At 39.3% G+C, this 19897-nt stretch overlaps 1 protein-coding gene across 3 annotated transcripts in view; it reads left to right on the forward strand.

The window, feature by feature from the left end:
* Positions 1-15344, forward strand: part of ddhd1b (DDHD domain containing 1b) — a 104143-nt gene extending 88799 nt beyond the window's left edge. For 2 of the 3 annotated variants that reach the window (XM_039781973.1, XM_039781976.1), the window contains one exon: positions 13092-15344. In XM_039781973.1, the coding sequence (XP_039637907.1) occupies positions 13092-13276 (185 nt within the window). In that variant the 3' untranslated portion in view covers positions 13277-15344. Of the gene's footprint in view, positions 1-9277; positions 12351-13091 lie in introns of those variants that run through there. The other variant, XM_039781974.1, reaches the window with a different exon arrangement.
* Positions 15345-19897: the final 4553 nt, after the last annotated feature.

Genomic DNA, 19897 nt, shown 5'->3' on the forward strand with positions numbered 1-19897 from the left:
ACCATTAGTTAATGCAGTAACAAGCCTTGACTAACTGTTTATAACAGTTAACTAAGGTGTATATTTTAACATTAGGTAATATAATAAAAAGCCTAAACTGGAAATAAAAACTTACTAAAGTGTCAAAGTAAACCCTTAGTTGATGTTAATTAAGATATTTCCTAATATTACTAGGTGGTTGATAAAGATGTTTGATAGCATGTATGTCTTAAGGTTCACAACCAAGCCATGTTATTATGAAAAAACAGTTTTTATTGTTTATTTACGGGTTATGGTTGTCCACATACCTTTGTCCACTATATTTGTCTATCCTCCAACATGTGACTTACTTTTGGTAGAGGGTGAGATCAGTGAAACAACTCCATAGTCTCCATGCAGAGGTTTGCGTCTTCCTTTCATGTAGACATTAACTTAAAGGAACACGCCAACTTATTGGGAATTTAGCTTATTCACCGTAACCCCCAGAGTTAGACAAGTCGATACATACCCTTCTCATCTCATTGCGTGCTGTAAAGCTGTCTGACGGCTCCAGCGGCATCAGCCCATAACAGAACAGGCAGGTGAATGGTTCCAGTAATCCTACTGCTCCGAATAAGTGACAAAATAACGCCAACATGTTCCTATTTACATGTTGTGTATTGTCACAGCGTGTACAAAAAACAACGTAACATGAGACACAGCCATCTTCTAACCGTAAACAAACCGGGAACTATATTCTCAGGCGGAAGAATATAGTACTTGGGCGGAGTGATATGCTTACAGCAAGCCTGTCTGAGAATATAGTTCACGGTTTGTTTACGGATAGAAGATGGCTGTGTCTCATGTTACGTTGTTTTTTGTACACGCTGTGACTATACAAATCACAGCATGTAAATAGGAACATGTTGGCGTTATTTTGTCACTTTAGTCACAATTCGGAGCAGTAGGCTAGTTGGAACCAGTTACCTGCAGGATCTGTGCTGGGCTAAGCTAATGCTGGAGCCGTCGGACAGCGTTACAGCACGCACGGAGATGAGAAGTGTATGTATCGACTTGTCTTACTCTGGGGGTTACGGTGAATAAGCTAAATTCCCAATAAGTCGGCGTGTTCCTTTAAAGCCCAACCTATATACATTATTGTGCATGCTATATAAGCATTACTTAACCTTAAATGGTCACTTGATTAATGTATAATGTATAAATAAACCATAATTAAACAGTAATTAACGCTGTTTGTTAGCCTTATTGTAAAGTTAAGAACATATGCACCTTAACTATCACTTAATTAATGTATAACAATACTGAATAAGCATTACTAAACCATAACTAAACAGGTGTTAATGCTCTTTGTGAGCCTTATTGTAAAGTTGAGAACATATGCACCTTAACTAACACTTGATAAATGCATAGGAGTGCTGAATAAACAATGATTCATAGTTTATTAATACTCTTTGACTTAAACATTCACACAGCTTTTAAACATTAGTGAAACATTGTCAACGTGAAATCTTTCTCATCTTTCTTTCCACTGAAGACTCTTTAACATTGTGAGTTCTGTATGCAGATTACACTGGACATTTTCCTGCTCTTGTCATCTTCACTGTCATTTCTTCTGGATAGTTTTCCTCCCTTGAAACCTAATAAACCAAGTGGGATATATCAATTTCTTTTAAAAGCATGCAAAAGCTACGGATGCAAGGATTGATCGTTCACTAGATCAACGTCAGATCTTTACACATGTTGTGCACTCAAATGACAACAAAAGTTGATTGGGCACCCTTAATGGTAATGGTATACACTCTACCAAGTGAGTGGTGAGCTACCTTGACGATCATGATTATCCATTATATAGATAACCTTTTTCAATAATGTACCCCTTTTGAATTGTTTCTTTAAGCCAGTACCCCCTGACCAGCGCTAATCATTTCAGTAGATAAACAGGAACAGTACAGCGCTGTCAGAGAGAGATTTACTAAACAACAGCCTTGTAACTGAAAAAAAACATTTAAAAGCTAATGAGAAAAAGAGACAAAAATTGTAAAAAAAGAAAAAAACTTGGAAAAAGATGGTAGAAAGAAGGAAGGAAGTAAGGCAAGAATAGGTCAAAATAGTATCAAAAACTTCAAAAACGGTTACATAAGAAGAAAAAAGCGAGAAACTTGTAAAAAGTAGAAGGACAGTATAGGAAGGAAGGCAAGATTAGGTCCAAAGAAGGCGACACAAATGTCACATTTTTGGTAGGAAAAAAAGAATTCTACATAAAGAAGAACAATGTTCTGGACAACAGCCTTGTAACTATTAAACATTTTGTTAAATATCTCACGTACCCCCTGCAGTCCTCCCAAGTACCCCTAGGGGTACACGTACCCCCATTTGAGAAACACTGATCTAGATTGTGTCCAGAATATTAATTCATTGATGCATCTGACAGCCAACAATCACATCATTCAAATGTTTGTTTGTATAGATCACAGTATACTATGGACCATAAATAATCATTATCATAGTGTAGCCTCCCCGACTGAAAGCTGGTCTTCATGGTTGGATGGTTTATTCACTCTCTCTATGCAGAAATCAACCTAAATTAAAGGCCTAATAAAATATTAAATAAAATATTAAATTATTCTCCTTTGAACCTTCTGTCACATCCAATATACCGTAGTAATTGCATTTCTATCTCTCAAGTTACACCATTTCATGTAGCTAAACAGGCTCATCAACGTGGTAAGTAACTGCAGGCTAATATGTTGACATGCTAGCTTTACTTGCTCATCTCCAAGTCCGTAAAACTCTTAAACAGCATATCATAAAGTGACTGAAACACTGAAAAACCTTGTGCCCTTATTCAGCCAGATGATAAACAAGATAAGCATACACCATGCTTTCTTTGGCAGAGTATCAGCAGCACATGTTGCCTGTGGCAATAATGTAATAATATTCTAATAATATCGGTTTCGATCTTTTCAAAATAAAAGCACTAGCTAGCTAGTTAGCTAGCTTTAGGTAACCAAAATGACCCTGTTCTCTGGCAGATTTTTCTGCCATTAACGTATGTTAGAGCTAATCCAACAGCCAAGCTAGCTCTAAGTGACCCACATATTATTTTGTTTCACTCATTTATTAATCTATAGCAGTTTCCAGAGTTAGCTTTTTATTTTGAAAAGATCGAAACCGGAAGTATAAAGTTGATCCCACAAGCTGGCAACGTGTGCAGCTCAAGGGGGTAAGCTTCGCTTCAGAACTCGAACCTCCTATGGCGCCATTTTGATGCTACAAAGCGATCACCTCCCGTTAGCATTCCATTGACTGCCATTCATTTTGACGTCACTTTGACAACGAATAACTTTACATCTGAAGCGTTTAAAGACTATATTTGTCAATTGTTTATTTCTAAAGAAACACGACAATGTATAAAAGACTCCATTACCTTGTACCTCATGTTATGGCTCCGTAGCATGCGTTTTTGTAAAAATAGGTTAACGATTGTGTCATAACCAAGCGACTTACTATGGAGGAAATACTTATTCATAATTCAAATTGAAAGTCCAAAGACAAATTGAAAGTCCAAAGAGAAAACAAAGTGAGATCAAATTAAAATTAAAGCTGCGAGCAGCGATGGACGCTAAGACGCCGCAAAACGTCAACAATGAAAAGGGAACTCCCTGCCGAGTTCAACGATAGCTCACACAAGACTCTACATCATACGGTTCATTAGCTGTGAAAAGGGGCGTGGCAAAAGCGTAGGGGGCGGGTCAAACCATCACCAATTTAAAAAGGAACTCTCTGCTGAGTTCAATTATACCTCACACAAGACCCTACGTTAGATGAGTAAGGTTTTATGAAAGGGGGGGTGGCTTAAGCATAGGGGGTGGGCCAAACCATCACCAATTAAAAAGGAAGTCTGTGCTGAGTTAAATGATACCTCACACAAGGGTCTGCATCAAACGGGTCATTAGTTATAAAAGGGGGCATGGCTAAAGCTTAGGGGGCGGGCCAAACCATCACCAATGAAGAATGAAGTCTCTGCTGAGTTCAATGACACCTCACACAAGACTCTACCTTAAACGGTTCAAATGTTAAGTAAGTGGGCGTGGTCATATTACAGGGGGCGGATCAGTATCACATGTAGACCACACATTCTGAGTTTCATGTAAATCGGATGATGTTTGTCATATAAGGCAGATTTCCTGATGCCAGCGGGGGGTGCTATGACCAAAAGTCAATTTTGGTCTGTAGGTGTCCTTAGGCCTGGACCCTTGTCAATTGTGAGAAATTTCGGACAGATACGACAACGTACACTCAAGTTACAACAACTTGGTTCATCGCTAAACACTCAAAATGGCCGCCACGCCCACATCGTCTGACGAAAGGTTTTTCTTTTAATAACTTTTCATCGTTAAGGTGTTGGGATGGTACAGACCAAGTCTGAAGTCCATCGGATGAAATCTCTAGGAGGAGTTCGTTAAAGTATAGCACCTTGACTTTTAGGCCTACTTCCTGTTGCTACTAGGGGGCGCTATGACTTTAAGTAAATATCGGCCGTTATTTGTCCTCTCGGTTGGACTCTTATGAATCGTGAAAAGTTTCGAGGGTAATCGGACAACGCACCACTCGAAGTTACACCCACTTCCTGTTTCGGGCGGCGCAAACGCAAAATGGCCGCAGCCCGCCCCTCTGACGACAAAAGGTTTTGTTTTTAACAACTTTTCATCTTTAACGTCTTAAGATGGCACAGACCGAGTTTGAAGTTGATCGGATGAAATCTCTAGGAGGAGTGCGTTAAAGTACACATACGTGGAAATGGCCAAAATCGCACTAATTTCGAACTTTGAAATCAAAATGGCGGACTTCCTGTTGGGTTTAGGGTGTGGCTCTAATGAAGTATTTTGTACATCTTGACGTGTTACATATGTATACCAAGTTTCGTGAGTCTACGTTAAACGCACTGCAGGGGCTCAATTTTCGTAACTTTCTAGGGGGCGCTAGCGAGCCATTTTTGTGCGCCTATTCCCGAAACCCTTAAAATACGTAAATTTTCACCAGACTTGATGCGACCGCCAAATTTGGTGAGTTTTTGAATATGTTATGCTCCTCAAAAAGCCAATTCATTTGACGGGAAAAAGAATAGAAAGAAACAAACAAACAAACAAACAAACAATAATTCTTTCAGTTTCAATAGGGCCTTCGGCGCTCGGGCCCTAATGAGGAGGCGTGGCCCAAAGGCTGGTGGGAGGGTCTGAAACGAAAGGGGTGCAGAGGCACCTTATGAACAGCAGGGGGAGCTGACTGCTGAGGAGCACACTGTTGAGCATCTGTCTGCAGCTTCACCACCAGGCTGGCTTGGCCTCTTATTTCACATGATAGAAACTGATGATGTAGACTAAACACAAACGACATTTCATGCAACAACAGTGAAGTTTTCATGTAGTTACTATAATTGGGCCCGTGTTAGTGAGGACTAGATTAGGACTGCATTTAAAGCTGATTCTGGTTTCCAACTTCGCCCTAGGTGTTTCTGTTTAAAATACGGACAGAGACAACTTCTCTCTTTTGATGTTTTATTTAATTAAGCAGCAGTAGAAACATGGGTGTGGGTAGCTCTGCTACGTGTCGGGAGCTGGTTGTAGGTCAAGAGAAGGACTTTAAACTCAATCCTGGATTTAACAGGAAGCCAATGCAGAGAAGCTAATACAGGAGAAATATGATCTCTTTTCTTAGTTCTTGTGAGAACACGCGCTGCAGCATTCTGGATCAGCTGGAGAGTCTTAAGAGACTTATTTGAGCAACCTGACAGTAGGGAATTACAATAGTCCAGCCTGGAAGTAACAAATGCATGGACGTTCCAGCTTTTCGGTCGTTTTGAGACAGGATATTCCTAATTTTGGCAATGTTACGAAGATGAAAAAAGGCTGTTCTTGAGGTTTGTTTTAGATTGGCATTAAAGGATATATCCTGATCAAAGATAACTCCTAAATTTCTAACAGTGGTGCTGGAGGCCAGGGCAACACCATCCAGAGTAGCTATATCTCTAGATAATGAAGTTCGGAGGTGTTTAGGGCCCAGCACAATAACTTCAGTTTTGTTAGGGTTTAACATCAGAAAATTATAGGTCATCCAGGATTTTATATCCTTAATGCACTCTTGAAATTTTGCTAGCTGACTGGTTTCGTCTGGTTTGATTGACAAGTATAATTGGGTGTCATCCGCATAACAGTGAAAGTTAATTGAGTGTTTTCTAATAATATTGCCTAGAGGAAGCATATATAAGGAGAATAGAATTGGTCCAAGCACTGAGCCTTGAGGAACCCCATGGCTAACTTTAGCGTACATGGAGGATTTATCATTAACATTCACAAATTGAGATCGATCAGAGAAATAGGACCTAAACCAACTCAGAGCAATTCCTTTAATGCCAACCAAGTGTTCCAATCTCTGTAACAGGATTGAATGGTCAATTGTGTCAAATGCAGCACTAAGATCTAGTAAAACAAGAGCCTGTTTACATGAAAGGGTGTATAGTATAACTTCAGAGTTAGAAATGCAACTACTACAGTATACTGAATGTGATAGAAGGTTCAAAAGAGAACCATTTTGTATTTTTTATTGTATTTCATTGTAAGTGGAAAAAAAAAACGGGAAGTAACACTCAATTTAAGCACTCAAAGGGACATTTATATTTACAAAAAATGTAAAAGGGGTTAGGGATAGAAAGAAATGTATGGATATATTTAAAGTAAAAGTATTTAGTTTTCTTAGCTCTTTCAGTGGTTAGATGCAGTGTGTTCAAGGCATGTTTGAAACTGCAAAGGAAAAATGAAGTCTTTGTGAAAGAGAGCCAGACCATCTAAACTATGATAATGATTATTTATGGTTTATTTATATAAACAAACATTTGAATGCTGTGATTGCTGGCTGTCAGATGCATCAATGCATTTATATTCTGGACACAATCTAGATAATGGATAATCATGATCGTCAAGGTAGCTCACCACTCACTAGGTAGTGTGTGTACCATTAAGGCTGCCCTATCATGTTTTGTTGTCATTTGAGTGTACAACATGTGTAAAGATCTGAGAGAACGTTGATCTAGTGCCCAGGTTCCCAAACTGGGGTCCGTGCACCCCTTAGGGGGGCGTCAAAGATCACAGGGGGGGGCGCCAGTCTTTATCTGGTTTTTAAAAAAAAATCATTAAAAAATGATTATACACTAGAATCAGATAATGTATACAAAAGTCTGTATACAAATTATATTTTTAGTTCTTGCTTAAAATTGTAGGCAGGCTACTTAGTAGGTCAAACCTCCAGGACCTCTTAACCTGGGACCCTTGCTGTCATCAGGTCAGCTGCTAGCTGCTATCATCCTCGTCTTTCCTGCCGCCGCGGCATCACTATTTTATGAACAAAACGAAATGTCGGAGAAACGTAAAAGTGATGATGACTCCTCTGTATCAAAAAAGAAAGTAAGGCTCTATCTTGAGAGTTACCTCAACTTCGGTTTTATTGAAGGACAGGACAAGTTTCGGCCAGAATGTGTCATTTGTGGCGAGAAGCTAGCTAATGACAGCTGAAGCCAAGCAAAATGAAACGACACCAAGAAACAAAACACCAGGAGACTGTTGGCGAAGGCCAGGACTTTTTTGAGAGGAAAAAGCAACATGCACTATCAAAAAGATCCACGGATATCAGAAAATCATTTGAAAGAGCCGGCAGTGATTTACACAGATCCACAGAGGCGTCATTTGAGTGTTCACTATTAATTGCCAAGGCTAAAAAGCCACACACTATTGGAGAGCAGCTAATCAAACCCGCCTGCCTGAAAATTGTAGAGAGACTGTGTGGCCCACAGGCGGTGGATAAAGTGAAAACCGTCCCACTCTCTGATAACACTGTCAAAGACAGAATTGATAAAATGGCTGGAGATTGTCAAAACCAGCTGCACAAGACACTTAGAAATGTTCCCTTTGCCATTCAGTTGGATGAAACGACAACAGTGTCAGACGAGTCTGTGCTCATCGTTTATGTGCAATATATTCACGGTGAGGACCTTGAAACAAGACATTCTTATGTCTACCAATCTAACCACAACAACAACAGGACAAGATATTTTTATGGCTGTGGACTCTTACTTCTCATCCAACAACCTACCCTACGAGAATCTTGTTGCGTGCTGCACTGATGGCGCTGCAGCGATGATGGGCAAAAACAAGGGATTTAACAGCGGATTGAAGGAAAAAGCCCCTGGATGCGCAATTTTTCACTGTATGTTACATCGCCAAGCCTTAGCCAGTAAAAAAAAAGGTCTTCTTTCAGAAGACCTCAGTGACACCCTGGCAAAGCTCGCCCTACGAACAAGAGACTGTTTGCCCAGCTGTGTGAGGATGAAGCGCATCAAACACTGCTGTTACACACAGAGGTACGTTGGTTGTCGCGTGGACAAGTGCTTGTGCGTTTTATGGAACTGCAGGAAAAAAACAGGAATTTCAAGATCATGATGCGAACAGCTGTCGGGTATTATGGATGAAAACGGCATACTTAGCAGACATGGTCCAAGATCAAAAACGTCATAGTAGCAAAACGCTCTCAGCGCTTTTGTGTGCAAATTGGAATACAAAGTTGGGAAAATGTCAAGGAGAGCTGCAACAATTTCCACTGCTGATGAAACAGTCTTTTGGTAATGTGCGTGCGTCTTTGCGCACTGAGTTTACCCAACACATGAACTTGCTCCAGGAGGAAATTAACTCCCGTTTTGCCGATGTTGACGAGTACTTATCAAAAGAGTCGTGGGTGATGGACCCCTACATTTCCAGCATGGAGGAAGTGGAATACATCGGCTGTGAAGATGAGCTTGCTGATTTTATATAATATATAAATATTTCCAGGAGAACGGATACAAAAAGTTTTGGATCGTCAAAGGACACGCTGTTGCACCAAGACTGGTGCAACAGGTGCATACAAGGATTATTCTCCCATTCAGCACCACATATCTGTCTGAGACGGCCTTCAGCGCCCTTGTTACAATAAAAACAAAGGCCCGTAACAGACTCGATGTACACCAGGACGTTAGGCTGGCTGTCACTAACGTCACACCGGACTTTCCATCCCTAGTCAGAGGTATGCAAGCTCAAGGTGGCCATTAGTACATGAATGAACAGGATGACACAGAGTAAAACAGGTTCATAAGAGTTTAATAAGTTATTGATTATCAGTGTTACCACTGATCTAGTGAACGATCAATCCTTGCATCCGTAGCTTTTGCATGCATTTAAAAGACATTGATATATCCCACTTGGTTTGTTAGGTTTCAAGAGAGGACAACTATCCAGAAGACATGACAGTGAAGATGACAAGAGCGGGAAAATGTCCAGTGTAATCTCAATACAGGACTCACACTGTTATAGCTTTTAGAGTTTTCAGTGGAAAGATGAGAACTGACTGACTTAAACTCAGAATCAAATGAAAACCTTTTTTTACAATTTGAATATGTGTGCATAATAGAAAGTTGTCACAAAGATTTTATTTCACATTGACAATGTTTCACTAATGTTTAAAAGCTGTGTGAATGTTTAAGTCAGAGTATATAAACTTTGAATCATTTTTTAGTAATGCTTATTCAGCACTCATGCATTTATTAAGTGTTAGTTAAGGTGCATATGTTCTCAACTTTACAATAAGGATACCACAGAGCATTAATATCTGGTAAGTTATGGTTTAGTAATGCTTATTCAGTATTATTATACATTTATCAAGTGTTAGTTAAGGTGCAAATGTTCTCAACTTTACAATAAGGCTATAAAACAGCATTAATAACTGTTTCTTTATGGTGTATAAATGCTTCTTCAGTATTGTTATACATTAATTAGGTGATAGTTAAGGTGCATATGTTCTCAACTTTACAATAAGGCTACCAAACAGCATTAATAACTGCTTAATTATGGTTTAGTAATGCTAATTCAGTATTATTATAATTTTATCAAGTGTTAGTTAAGGTGCATCTCTTCTCAACTTTACAATAAGGCTACCAAACAGCATTAATAACTGTTTAATTATGGTTTATTAATGCTTCTTCAGTATTATTATACATTAATTAAGTGACCAAAGGAAGAAGCAAACCTCTGCATGGAGACTATGAAGTCTTTTCACTGATCTCACCATCTACCAAAAGTAAGTCATATGTTGGAGGATGGACAAATATAATGGACATATGTGGACAACTATAACCCGTAAATAAACAATAAAAACAGTTTTTTCATAATGACATGGCTTGGCTGTGAACCCTAAGACATACATGCTATGAAACATCTTCATCAACCACCTAGTAATATTAGTAAATACCTTAATTAAAATCAACTAAGGGTTTACTTAGACACTTTAGTTAGCGTTTATTTCCAGTTTAGGCTTTTTAGTACATTACTTAATGTTAAATTATACACCTTAGTTAACTGTTAACAGTTAGTCAAGGCTTGTTACTGCATTAACTAGTGTTAAAATACACACCTTAGTTAACTGTGATCAACAGTTAGTCAAGGCTTGTTACTGCATTAACTAATGGTAAAATAGACACATTATTTAACTGTTATTAATAGTTAGTCAAGGCATTAACAAATCGTAAATAGACGCCTTAGTTAACTGTTACTAACAGTTAGTCAAGGCTTATTACTGCATTAACTAATAGTACTATAGACACCTTAGTTAACTGTTATTAATAGTTAGTCAAGGCTTATTACTGCATTAATTAATGGTATAATAGACACCTTAGTTAACTGTAATTAACAGTTAAGGCATCAACTAATGGTAAACAATGCATCAATTAATTTAGATAACATGAGCATTGTTAATAAATGTTAATTAAACAATTTATTTAACTGTTAACGGTTAGTTGATGCTCATTAATGCCTTAACTAATGCTAATTAATGTACCCTCATTGTAAAGTGTTACCACTCTAACTACATCTACATCCACAATGAGAGAGCAGCTCTTATTTGCCTCTGTCTACGTCATATGACATGTTGCTAGCGGGAAAGGCATATTTCAGAGCCTAGTTTAAAATGGGGACATTTTCATCAAAATTTCTGTTTTAGGCTTTGTGTAACATAGCAATTTCTATATATGTTTTTAAAAGACCTCTTCAGACAACATTAAGTATTAATTCAGTTATAAATTCAACCTGCACGTTGCTCTTTAAGGCTCTCCACAAACTCAAACTTTCGTACTTTTCTGACCTCCGTCACACCTACAAACGCTCCCGGACCCTCTGATCCTTCTCCTCCATGCTCCTCACCACACCTCCTGCCCGCTAAGCAACCATGAGGTTTAAAGCCTTTTGTGCCCCCATCTCTGGAACTCTCTCCCACAAACCACCTGTAAATGAACCCTCTCCCCACCTCGACTCAGGATCTAAATATATTTTTTAGATTAGCATTTTACATCTGATCAAGCCTTCTTACTTCCACTATTGTTGTTTTTGTTCTTGGTTTTGTTTTTATGTAGCTCTCTGTGTTCTTGTTTTTAATTACTGTTTTACTGCTGTAAGGGGACCTTGAGTGATGTGAAAGACGCCCATACAGTAAATAATGAATTATTATTATTAAATGAGATAACACTAAATGAGAGAAGTTGAACTACAGACAAAATAAATATTTGAAAGCAATACAGAGCCTTACTGGATTATATTTTATTATGGTTTTGAACTGTCACCGGTTTTTTCCTCTACATAAATTAGAACTTTCCACCATAAATTGGTGCAAAGAAATTCACCAGAATGCAGAAAATGAAGTGTTTTATGGTCAGAATTTCCTGGGGGAGGGCACTTAATATGTGTCAATCAAAAATGTGATTTGTCACATAAAATAGTACGAGGTACATTTCCAGTGAAATGATAACTCACCAATGTTGAAACAGATTTTTGTGCTATCTACCCAGGAATTTGCACCAGCAACTTTTGGGCTATATTCCCCTTCTCTAACCGCTGGGCTAGCTACAGCCCAAATTGCCCACCTATTATTTCTACCAGCACACCCATAGCAAGCTAAAACTGGCCCTGTCTGCAATAGAGGATTCATATACCACGCCCTCCAGGATTTCCCAATGTCGCGAGAGCAACAATTTATGCAAATTCAACCAATCACTGTAAAGTCAGTGCGATTCGCAATTTTGACCAATCACCGCAACTTTACCGCAAATTTGACCAAAAAACGTAGTTTCCCGCGACCCTTCAACCAATCACAGCATACCCACGTGCCAGACTTTGCGTCAGTATGTGACTCCCACTGACCAAGCAGGAGTGAGAACGGGTTGACGTAACGCACACACGTCGCCAAACTAATTTCCTTGTTTCTGATATAAAGACGATGTGTGACTCGAACATCTCACATTTACCAACAAAACGTACAGCGAAAGACGGTGCAAAACATTTCAGACCATCCTGCCAACCTGTATACATTTTAACATCAATGTACGCTGTAACGATTTTTCACTCTAAAGTCGCTGAAAAGCAGCTGCTGTTTCAATCCTGTCGGCTCTCCCACTGCGACTGACGCGCGCACATACAAACACACATGGTGGATGCAGGAAAAACCGGTGATAAGATGTACAGGATGACTTCAATTGAGGACTTAATGTGCAATGATAAGTTAAAGTCCAATAAGTGCTTAATGAAACCATATGAATGTGTGTCCCAGGCCAGGATATGAAATTAACTAACAAGCCAATGACAGATATGTTCAAATTTGATTAATTCAATAAATTATAATTTTTTGTCTTAAACCCACTGGCCATTTTCATATTATGCCAGCATTTGCAGCATCCTGAGCCTTTTTGTTTGTTTTGTTACTAGGAAAACTCAGCCCAGAGTAGTTTTATTCTCCCCGAAAAAAGAAGTATACCACAAAAAAAATCTTTATCGCAATTTTTTACAAAAGCTGGATGGACTGATATAATGTAAATTACCAGCTTCATTACCGTTAAGAAAAATACAGAGGCTTAATATGTTGACAGTGGGAACTCCCAGACAATATGACCGAAGTCCACCAGGGCTCAGAGAACTACTAAGGAAACTATCTTCTTCTGACACTTAATGCAGCTAGATACTAATCTGTCATTTTCTCTGTTCCAGTGGAACTGGAGAGGCGCATCGACTTTGAGCTGCGGGAGGGCTTGGTGGAGAGCCGCTATTGGTCAGCAGTGACCTCACACACGGCCTATTGGTGCTCTTATGATGTGGCTCTGTTCCTCCTCACCTTCATGTACAGACCACAAGAGCCCCTTGAACCTGCAGAAGATAACCCAGAGACCTCATAACGTGCAAACTGACATGGAGCCATCATGGCTGGGGTCATTTTGCTTTCTGTTCATGCCTTTTAAACAAATGAAAAGCCCAATTTATGGAACATGAAATGAAGAATGAAGACTTTTCCTTTTTTTCTTAATTTAAATGAAACAATTCTTATTTTTTAAATTGGTAAAATTAAATATAAGACTAATTATTACTTTCAGTTATGTTTACATTTAGTCTGACGAAATAATGATTAAAATAGCTGTTATATGAGGGAATTTAAAATGAATTGACCCAACATAGACAGAAGCACCAACAAATCACTCACCTGTTTTACTCTAAAAACACTAACCTCGATGTGACCTTTGCTAAAGACTGAGCGGATATACAGTATACTGTGCCTGTCCTTGATTTCATGGTCTTCTCTCAACAAAAGCAACAACTGTTTACTGTGCAAAGCACCCTACCATGTCCTACCGAATCAGTGTCATCCCACTGAAGATTACTTGTCTAATCACAAAGCTCTGTTGGTTCTTCATTGTGGATATATATATATATATATATATATATATATATATATAGCCATAGAGAAAGCCCCAGGGCTTAATCCCGTTCTAACCTTGTACATTTGTGAAATATGTTTAATAATTTCTCATAATCTCATGCCTCAGATTCTCATCTGAGGCATGAGACAAAGAAGCCCACAAGTGATCATGGGAGCCATATTATAGACAAGGATAAAGGGAATTCTTTATTTAATACAATGCGTACAGTGCATTGTGTGATTGTACAGTCTACTCCAGTGCATTGTGTGATTGTACATTTAATCCTAAAACCTGAATATTTAACAGATAATCTGTTTAAAGCAGCATTTACTATTTTTGACCACTGGAGGGCAGACAGACTCCAAAACAGACTTCTCAGTCTCAATAAACCATTAGCTGTTGCTATTAGCAACAGTTGCCTAACACTAAAACTGTGTCTACACAGGAGGCTTAGCACCACGTAAGCAGAGCAGCGTAGTTACACATGTAAAACAGAAGACGCAGTCCCTGTTTTGTTTTATTCCAATCCTACTCGACAAAGTTGCAACCTTTAGGGTCTCTTCATTTACATGCACTTGAGTTACCAGGTTGCAGACGTTTTTTTTATTTAAATTTTGATTTCTTTCATGTAAACAGAAACTTGGTGTCCATAATCGTAGAAAGGGGATTGAGAAACCTGATTTGTCCAGAAAAAAGTTGATTTCTCTGCCATGTACGCATAACCAGGTTTCTAATCAGCTTTTTGCATGTAAAATACAGTGCATGAGTAAGACTTCAGATAAGAAAAGTATGTGACAGCAGAGCATCTGGATGAAAAGAGAGATCATAAAAAGTAGCAATGCATCCTTGTATTTAAGATAATTCAATCCAAAGTCAGACTGAAACTAACACACAGGCTCTTTTTTGTCAACCCAGCAGCACAACTCACAGTCAAGTAGTGAGTCAAGCTTTGCTTAGGGTTATGGGGCATATTGGTAATTTTGTGACCCAGTTCGCCTGGCGCACACCTGGATACAGGGTGGGATCAGAAAGAATACATTATAAATGGGCGTGTTACAGGTTTTGACAATCATGGGCAATCACGTTCCCTATTTACATCTTTAAAAACAGGGCTTCGGTTACCCAGTGTTTTGGATCATTGAGACACTGGGGGAGGACTGGCAGGAATGGACTGCTCTGAGGGAGTTATTAGTGGAGAGAGAAGATTTAATTGATCCACGTTTTTTCATGGAATTCTGTGAACTGTTTTAATGTGTCTGTTAATCATATCTGACTAGTTTGATGTGCACATAAGCACAGAGGTTTCTTTGGTTATTTTTGCAACAGCCTGTTTAATACTATTATTAAACAGGCTGTTGCAAAAAAAAAGAAACCTCTGTGCTTTTGTGCACATCAAACTTGCCCCAACAATTGATTTTTGTTAAAAATCAATTGTTGGGGCTTTAACTTCACTTTAACCTTTGTTTCGTATCATCATGTTTGTATCGACAGAGCTGTTGTTTCTTTTAGAAATAAAGGACATACCAGTAACATTGAGGGGATGAAACAATTGGTGGCCAAATGTTTGTTAGATGCCAACAGACTACTTCGTGTAGATGTTACTGCTCATACTCATTGCCAGATGATAGCATGATGCTGACTGTAATCTCAATCCAAAATTAGCCACAAATTACTACTACACGATAATATCATACAAGATTTAACATTTTGCTGTACTTTGTCCTGAGTCATCTTACCAAATTTAAACTTAGACTAGAGTCAGTCAGTTAAAATAAATTAGTTAAAATAGGCTGGATATACATTAAGAAAAAGTTCTAAAAGTTCATGTATTGATCTTTGAGCATTTTCAATGTTTTTAAGGTAGTCCACACTTCAGGTTCAAACACAGCACGATGAGTTTTACTTAAATTACTTTAATGACAAACACTTAAACCTGCCATGAGTTTACATTGCTGTTTTTCTTTTCATGTATGTATATTCTCTTTAGGAGGTGTAAATGAGTATTACATCTACAAAGTTCTGTTGGAGAGTGTGACTCATTTTCAGCCCTGGAATTTCATGCCCACTTTACTTCACGACTGACTATATTAAAATAACATAGAGTATAAGTCTGCAATAGTGCACTGTTCTCTATGGCCTTGTAATTCTGTGTATTTTTGTAAAATATAATTTCCAATTCAGTGCAAATACAGTAAGTGTTGCTTCACAATATAGATTTAGAAAGGGGTTATATTGTTACTGATCTAATCATGTTTGCTTGTTCACACACTGTGGTACTTACCTGTGCTTTCCACACTGACAGCAGCAATACCTTGCACAATACTGGGTCCTGGCTCTGCTTCTGACACTAAATCAAATTTAAAAAGATTGTCATAATTGTCAGCACAAATATCCCCTTTTTACAAAGCTTTCTGATCAAATCAAGTCTGTTTCATTAACCAGAGGTGGAAAAAGTACTAAAATATTGTACTCAAGTAAAAGTACCAATACTTTGATGAAATATTACTCAAGAACAAGTGAAATTACCTATCTGAAAAAAATACTCAAGTAAAAGTAATAAGTAGTTCATTTAAAATGTACTTTACGTAAACTTAGTTACATAAAAAAAAAAATTGTAAAACGGGGCAGGGGATCTCTCCCATATAGTGAAAATAGGACAAGGGGTCATAAATCCCAAACTATTTTGTTTTTAATTATTGAAAAATCTATACAAATGTATAAGCATCAATACAAATGTATACACATGTAATAACAACATAACACATGTAACTGGAAGTGCCGAGTGACCTAGAAAGCTAACCTACAATGATTAATGTCACAGTAGGCAAAGTGCCTCATGCTATAATCCTCTCCAAAAAAACTGAGCTCTCCCTTACCATTCAAACTGCTGATACATTTGAATGTAAATTCAAATGCTCGTTTACATTCAAACAATTTCGGTGGGGCAAAGCCTATTTGTTCAACCGAGACTAATGTTCACAGCCCAGACTAGCAGCTAGCTTCTTCTACACACCTAAGTAGCCCGTACATACGTTGTCCTACAGGTTGCTAGTGCTAGACAAAAATTAGCAATGCCACAAAACATGATGTTTCGCTAATTGGCAATTTGCTATTAGTCATGAAAACTTCGTTTGAAGTACCAATGCACAAATACTTACCAAAACATGCTTCCGTAGATTAGATGTGGAGTTATTGAATGCTGCCAGTTCAGTCACCTTTGACAGGCACATCTGGCATTGCATGAATTTCTGGCCTTCTTGAATTTAAATGAAAAACAAGTCTTTCATATGTGGCCAAGGATTTTCGTCGTTTTGGGCAGCAGAATTCTATGTTTCAGCTAGTATTTCTACAGAAACAGTCTCTGAACCGTCGTCGCTCACCTGATCCACCTCCATCTCGTTCTCAATCTCTTACAGAAAGACTTGGCGCCTGGTACGCAGCCTAGATGCTGATCATTCGTCACTGTAGTGGTTCCAGGCGTAATTTTAATTCTTCCTTTCGGTTTTCGTTAGTCAAAGTTCTTTTTTTTAACTCAGTAACAGATGTACGGAGCCCCCCTGGTCCCCAAAAATTTATTATAACAATATTGTGGCCACGAGATAGTATCTTGTGGCCACGAGATAGTATCTTGAGGCCTCGAGATAACTATCTTGAGGTCTCAAGATACTATCTTGTGGCCACGAGATAGTATCTTGAGGCCTCGAGATAACTATCTTGAGGCCTTAAGATAACTATCTTGTGGCCACGAGATAGTATCTTGTGGCCACGAGATAGTTATCTTGAGGCCACGAGATTGTTATCTTGAGGCCTCGAGATAATTCTTCTTCATATTTTATAGCCTATATTTATACTTTTTACATGTATATATGTCACAAAGTGGAGCCAGGCAGCCACAGTTTTCTTATGTTGTATATAGTGTGGTGTTTCGGGTGTTTTATTTTGTATATAGTGTGGTGTTTCGGGTGTTTTATTTTGTATTATTAATGGCTGAGACACAAGGAGGAAAGAGGAGCGGATAGAGAGCGAAAAAGAAACGTTGGGGACGGAGCACAGATAGACGGGCAGGACAGCGGAGCCGGAAGACAGCTGTGGATGTTTGGAGGATCGGCGCGTTGGCGTTGTGCGAGTGCGATTTGGGCAACAATAGAAAATCTGATTTTAACCAGTCTATAGAGAAAGGGACTACAGTCTTTACCCTTTTCTGTTTGAGGGAGGGGGGAAGAGGGCCAGCAGCACGCAACGTCCACTCTGCTTTTCCCGGCGCTCAACGCGCCCGATCCGTAAACATCCACAGCTGTCCTCCGGCTCCGGCTCCGGCTCCGGCTCCGTTTCCTGCCCGTCTATCTGTGCTCCGTCCTCCTCTTTCCTCCTTGTGTCTCAGCCATTCATTATCAAAATCGCTCCGGTATATCCCCGTGTGTTGGAGGCGTTCCGTGTTCCTCCAGCATCATCTCCTGATCATAGGGGCCCGATTTATGTTTTCCTCCGTGGTGCGCACAGGCGCACGCGCCTTAAAAACAAATTTGTCAAAAATCGTTTGCATTTCAGAACCTTAGAAAATGGACAGCGGCTGACACGAACACACACGCGCTATTAACTCGGTAATAAAGCCGTAAAAGTAGGATTTCAACTCAGGACAGCGCCACTTCTCACAAATATAGATAGGATTGGAGATGAACAGTTTAACTGACAAGTAACCGGCGATCAGCTTCGTGGGAAATTAAGAATCAATCCACTAAGCACCAACTGCAAAGTTTAATTTTAAATGAATGTAGCCTACTGGCAGTCTGGCCGCACGTAGGTGCTCAGTATGTCCGTGGGTGCTCGAGCTCCAGGGCACCCACGGTATCGGCGCCTATGCTCCTGATGAGATATGCCTCAGGTGGACTGGGAGGAGTCTTCCGTTCTGTGCCAGGCAAACCAAAACAGCACACTATATACAAAATAAAACACCCGAAACACCACACTATATACAACATAAGAAAACTGTGGCTGCCTGGCTCCACTTTGTGACATATATACATGTAAAAAGTATAAATATAGGCTATAAAATATGAAGAAGAATTATCTTGAGGCCACAAGATAGTATCTTGAGGCCTCAAGATAACTATCTTGTGGCCACAAAGTGGGACCAGGGGGGCTCCGTACGGATGGGATTTGTAATGTAGCGAAATACAGTACTTCACTCAAAACGTAATCAAGTACATTTTAAATTACCGATTTAAAAAACTACTTGAAAAATACACAATAAAACTACTCAATACAGTAATGTGAGTAAATGTATTATGTTACTTTCCACCTCTGTCATTAACGTAGTGCTGAATCCATCCATCCATCTTCGTCCGCTTATCCGGTATCGGGTCGCTGACGAGCCCTCCATCTGGGTCTGGCTCCAGACGGGGGCCCCGGGCTTCCTCCGGGCAGGGTCACTCTATCTCTTCCTCGTTCACACTGAAGGGTTTTTGAACCATTCTTTGTCTGCCCCCTCACCTGAGACCACTTTGCCATGGGAGACCCTACCAGGAGCCAAAGCTCCAGACAACACAGCCCTGAGGTTCATAGGGACACACAAACCTCTCCACCATGATAAGGTGATGGTTCCTGGAGAAGGTGCAGAATCATCTGCATCATTAATTATGTCAGGGCATTTTCATAACAGGTCTACACCATACTCTTCATTATATTAAATCTAGTTCTTATTCACTCAATGAGCAATCCTACCTGCCCACTTTGGAGTTATGGGCTCATGGCTGCTGCTTGGTACTGCCTCTTCATTGTCACTGTTAGCAGCAAACTAGACTGGTGGCTGCTGCTGAGGAGCAACAAGAAAAAGTTTGATTCGTAAACATGAGCGGTGGTTTGCAGGCAGCGTTGTATCATGTTTTGAATGACCTGCTTGCACTGCTCGTAGCATAGTTGTAACACCTTCTAGCAGGGTGATTATCCTTATGACCTTTTAAATTTGCCCAGTAAGTTAACGCAATCTGATTCCTTCTAATATTCAATGGCATTTCATTCAATTTTACTTGAAAGGCTGCTGCTGGATTTGTTTTTAAAGCACCACAACAAAGTCTCATGGCCAGATATTGAATTGCATCCAAC

This window comes from Perca fluviatilis, chromosome 18, assembly GCF_010015445.1.
Source record: "Perca fluviatilis chromosome 18, GENO_Pfluv_1.0, whole genome shotgun sequence".
NCBI classification, from domain to species: domain Eukaryota; kingdom Metazoa; phylum Chordata; class Actinopteri; order Perciformes; family Percidae; genus Perca; species Perca fluviatilis.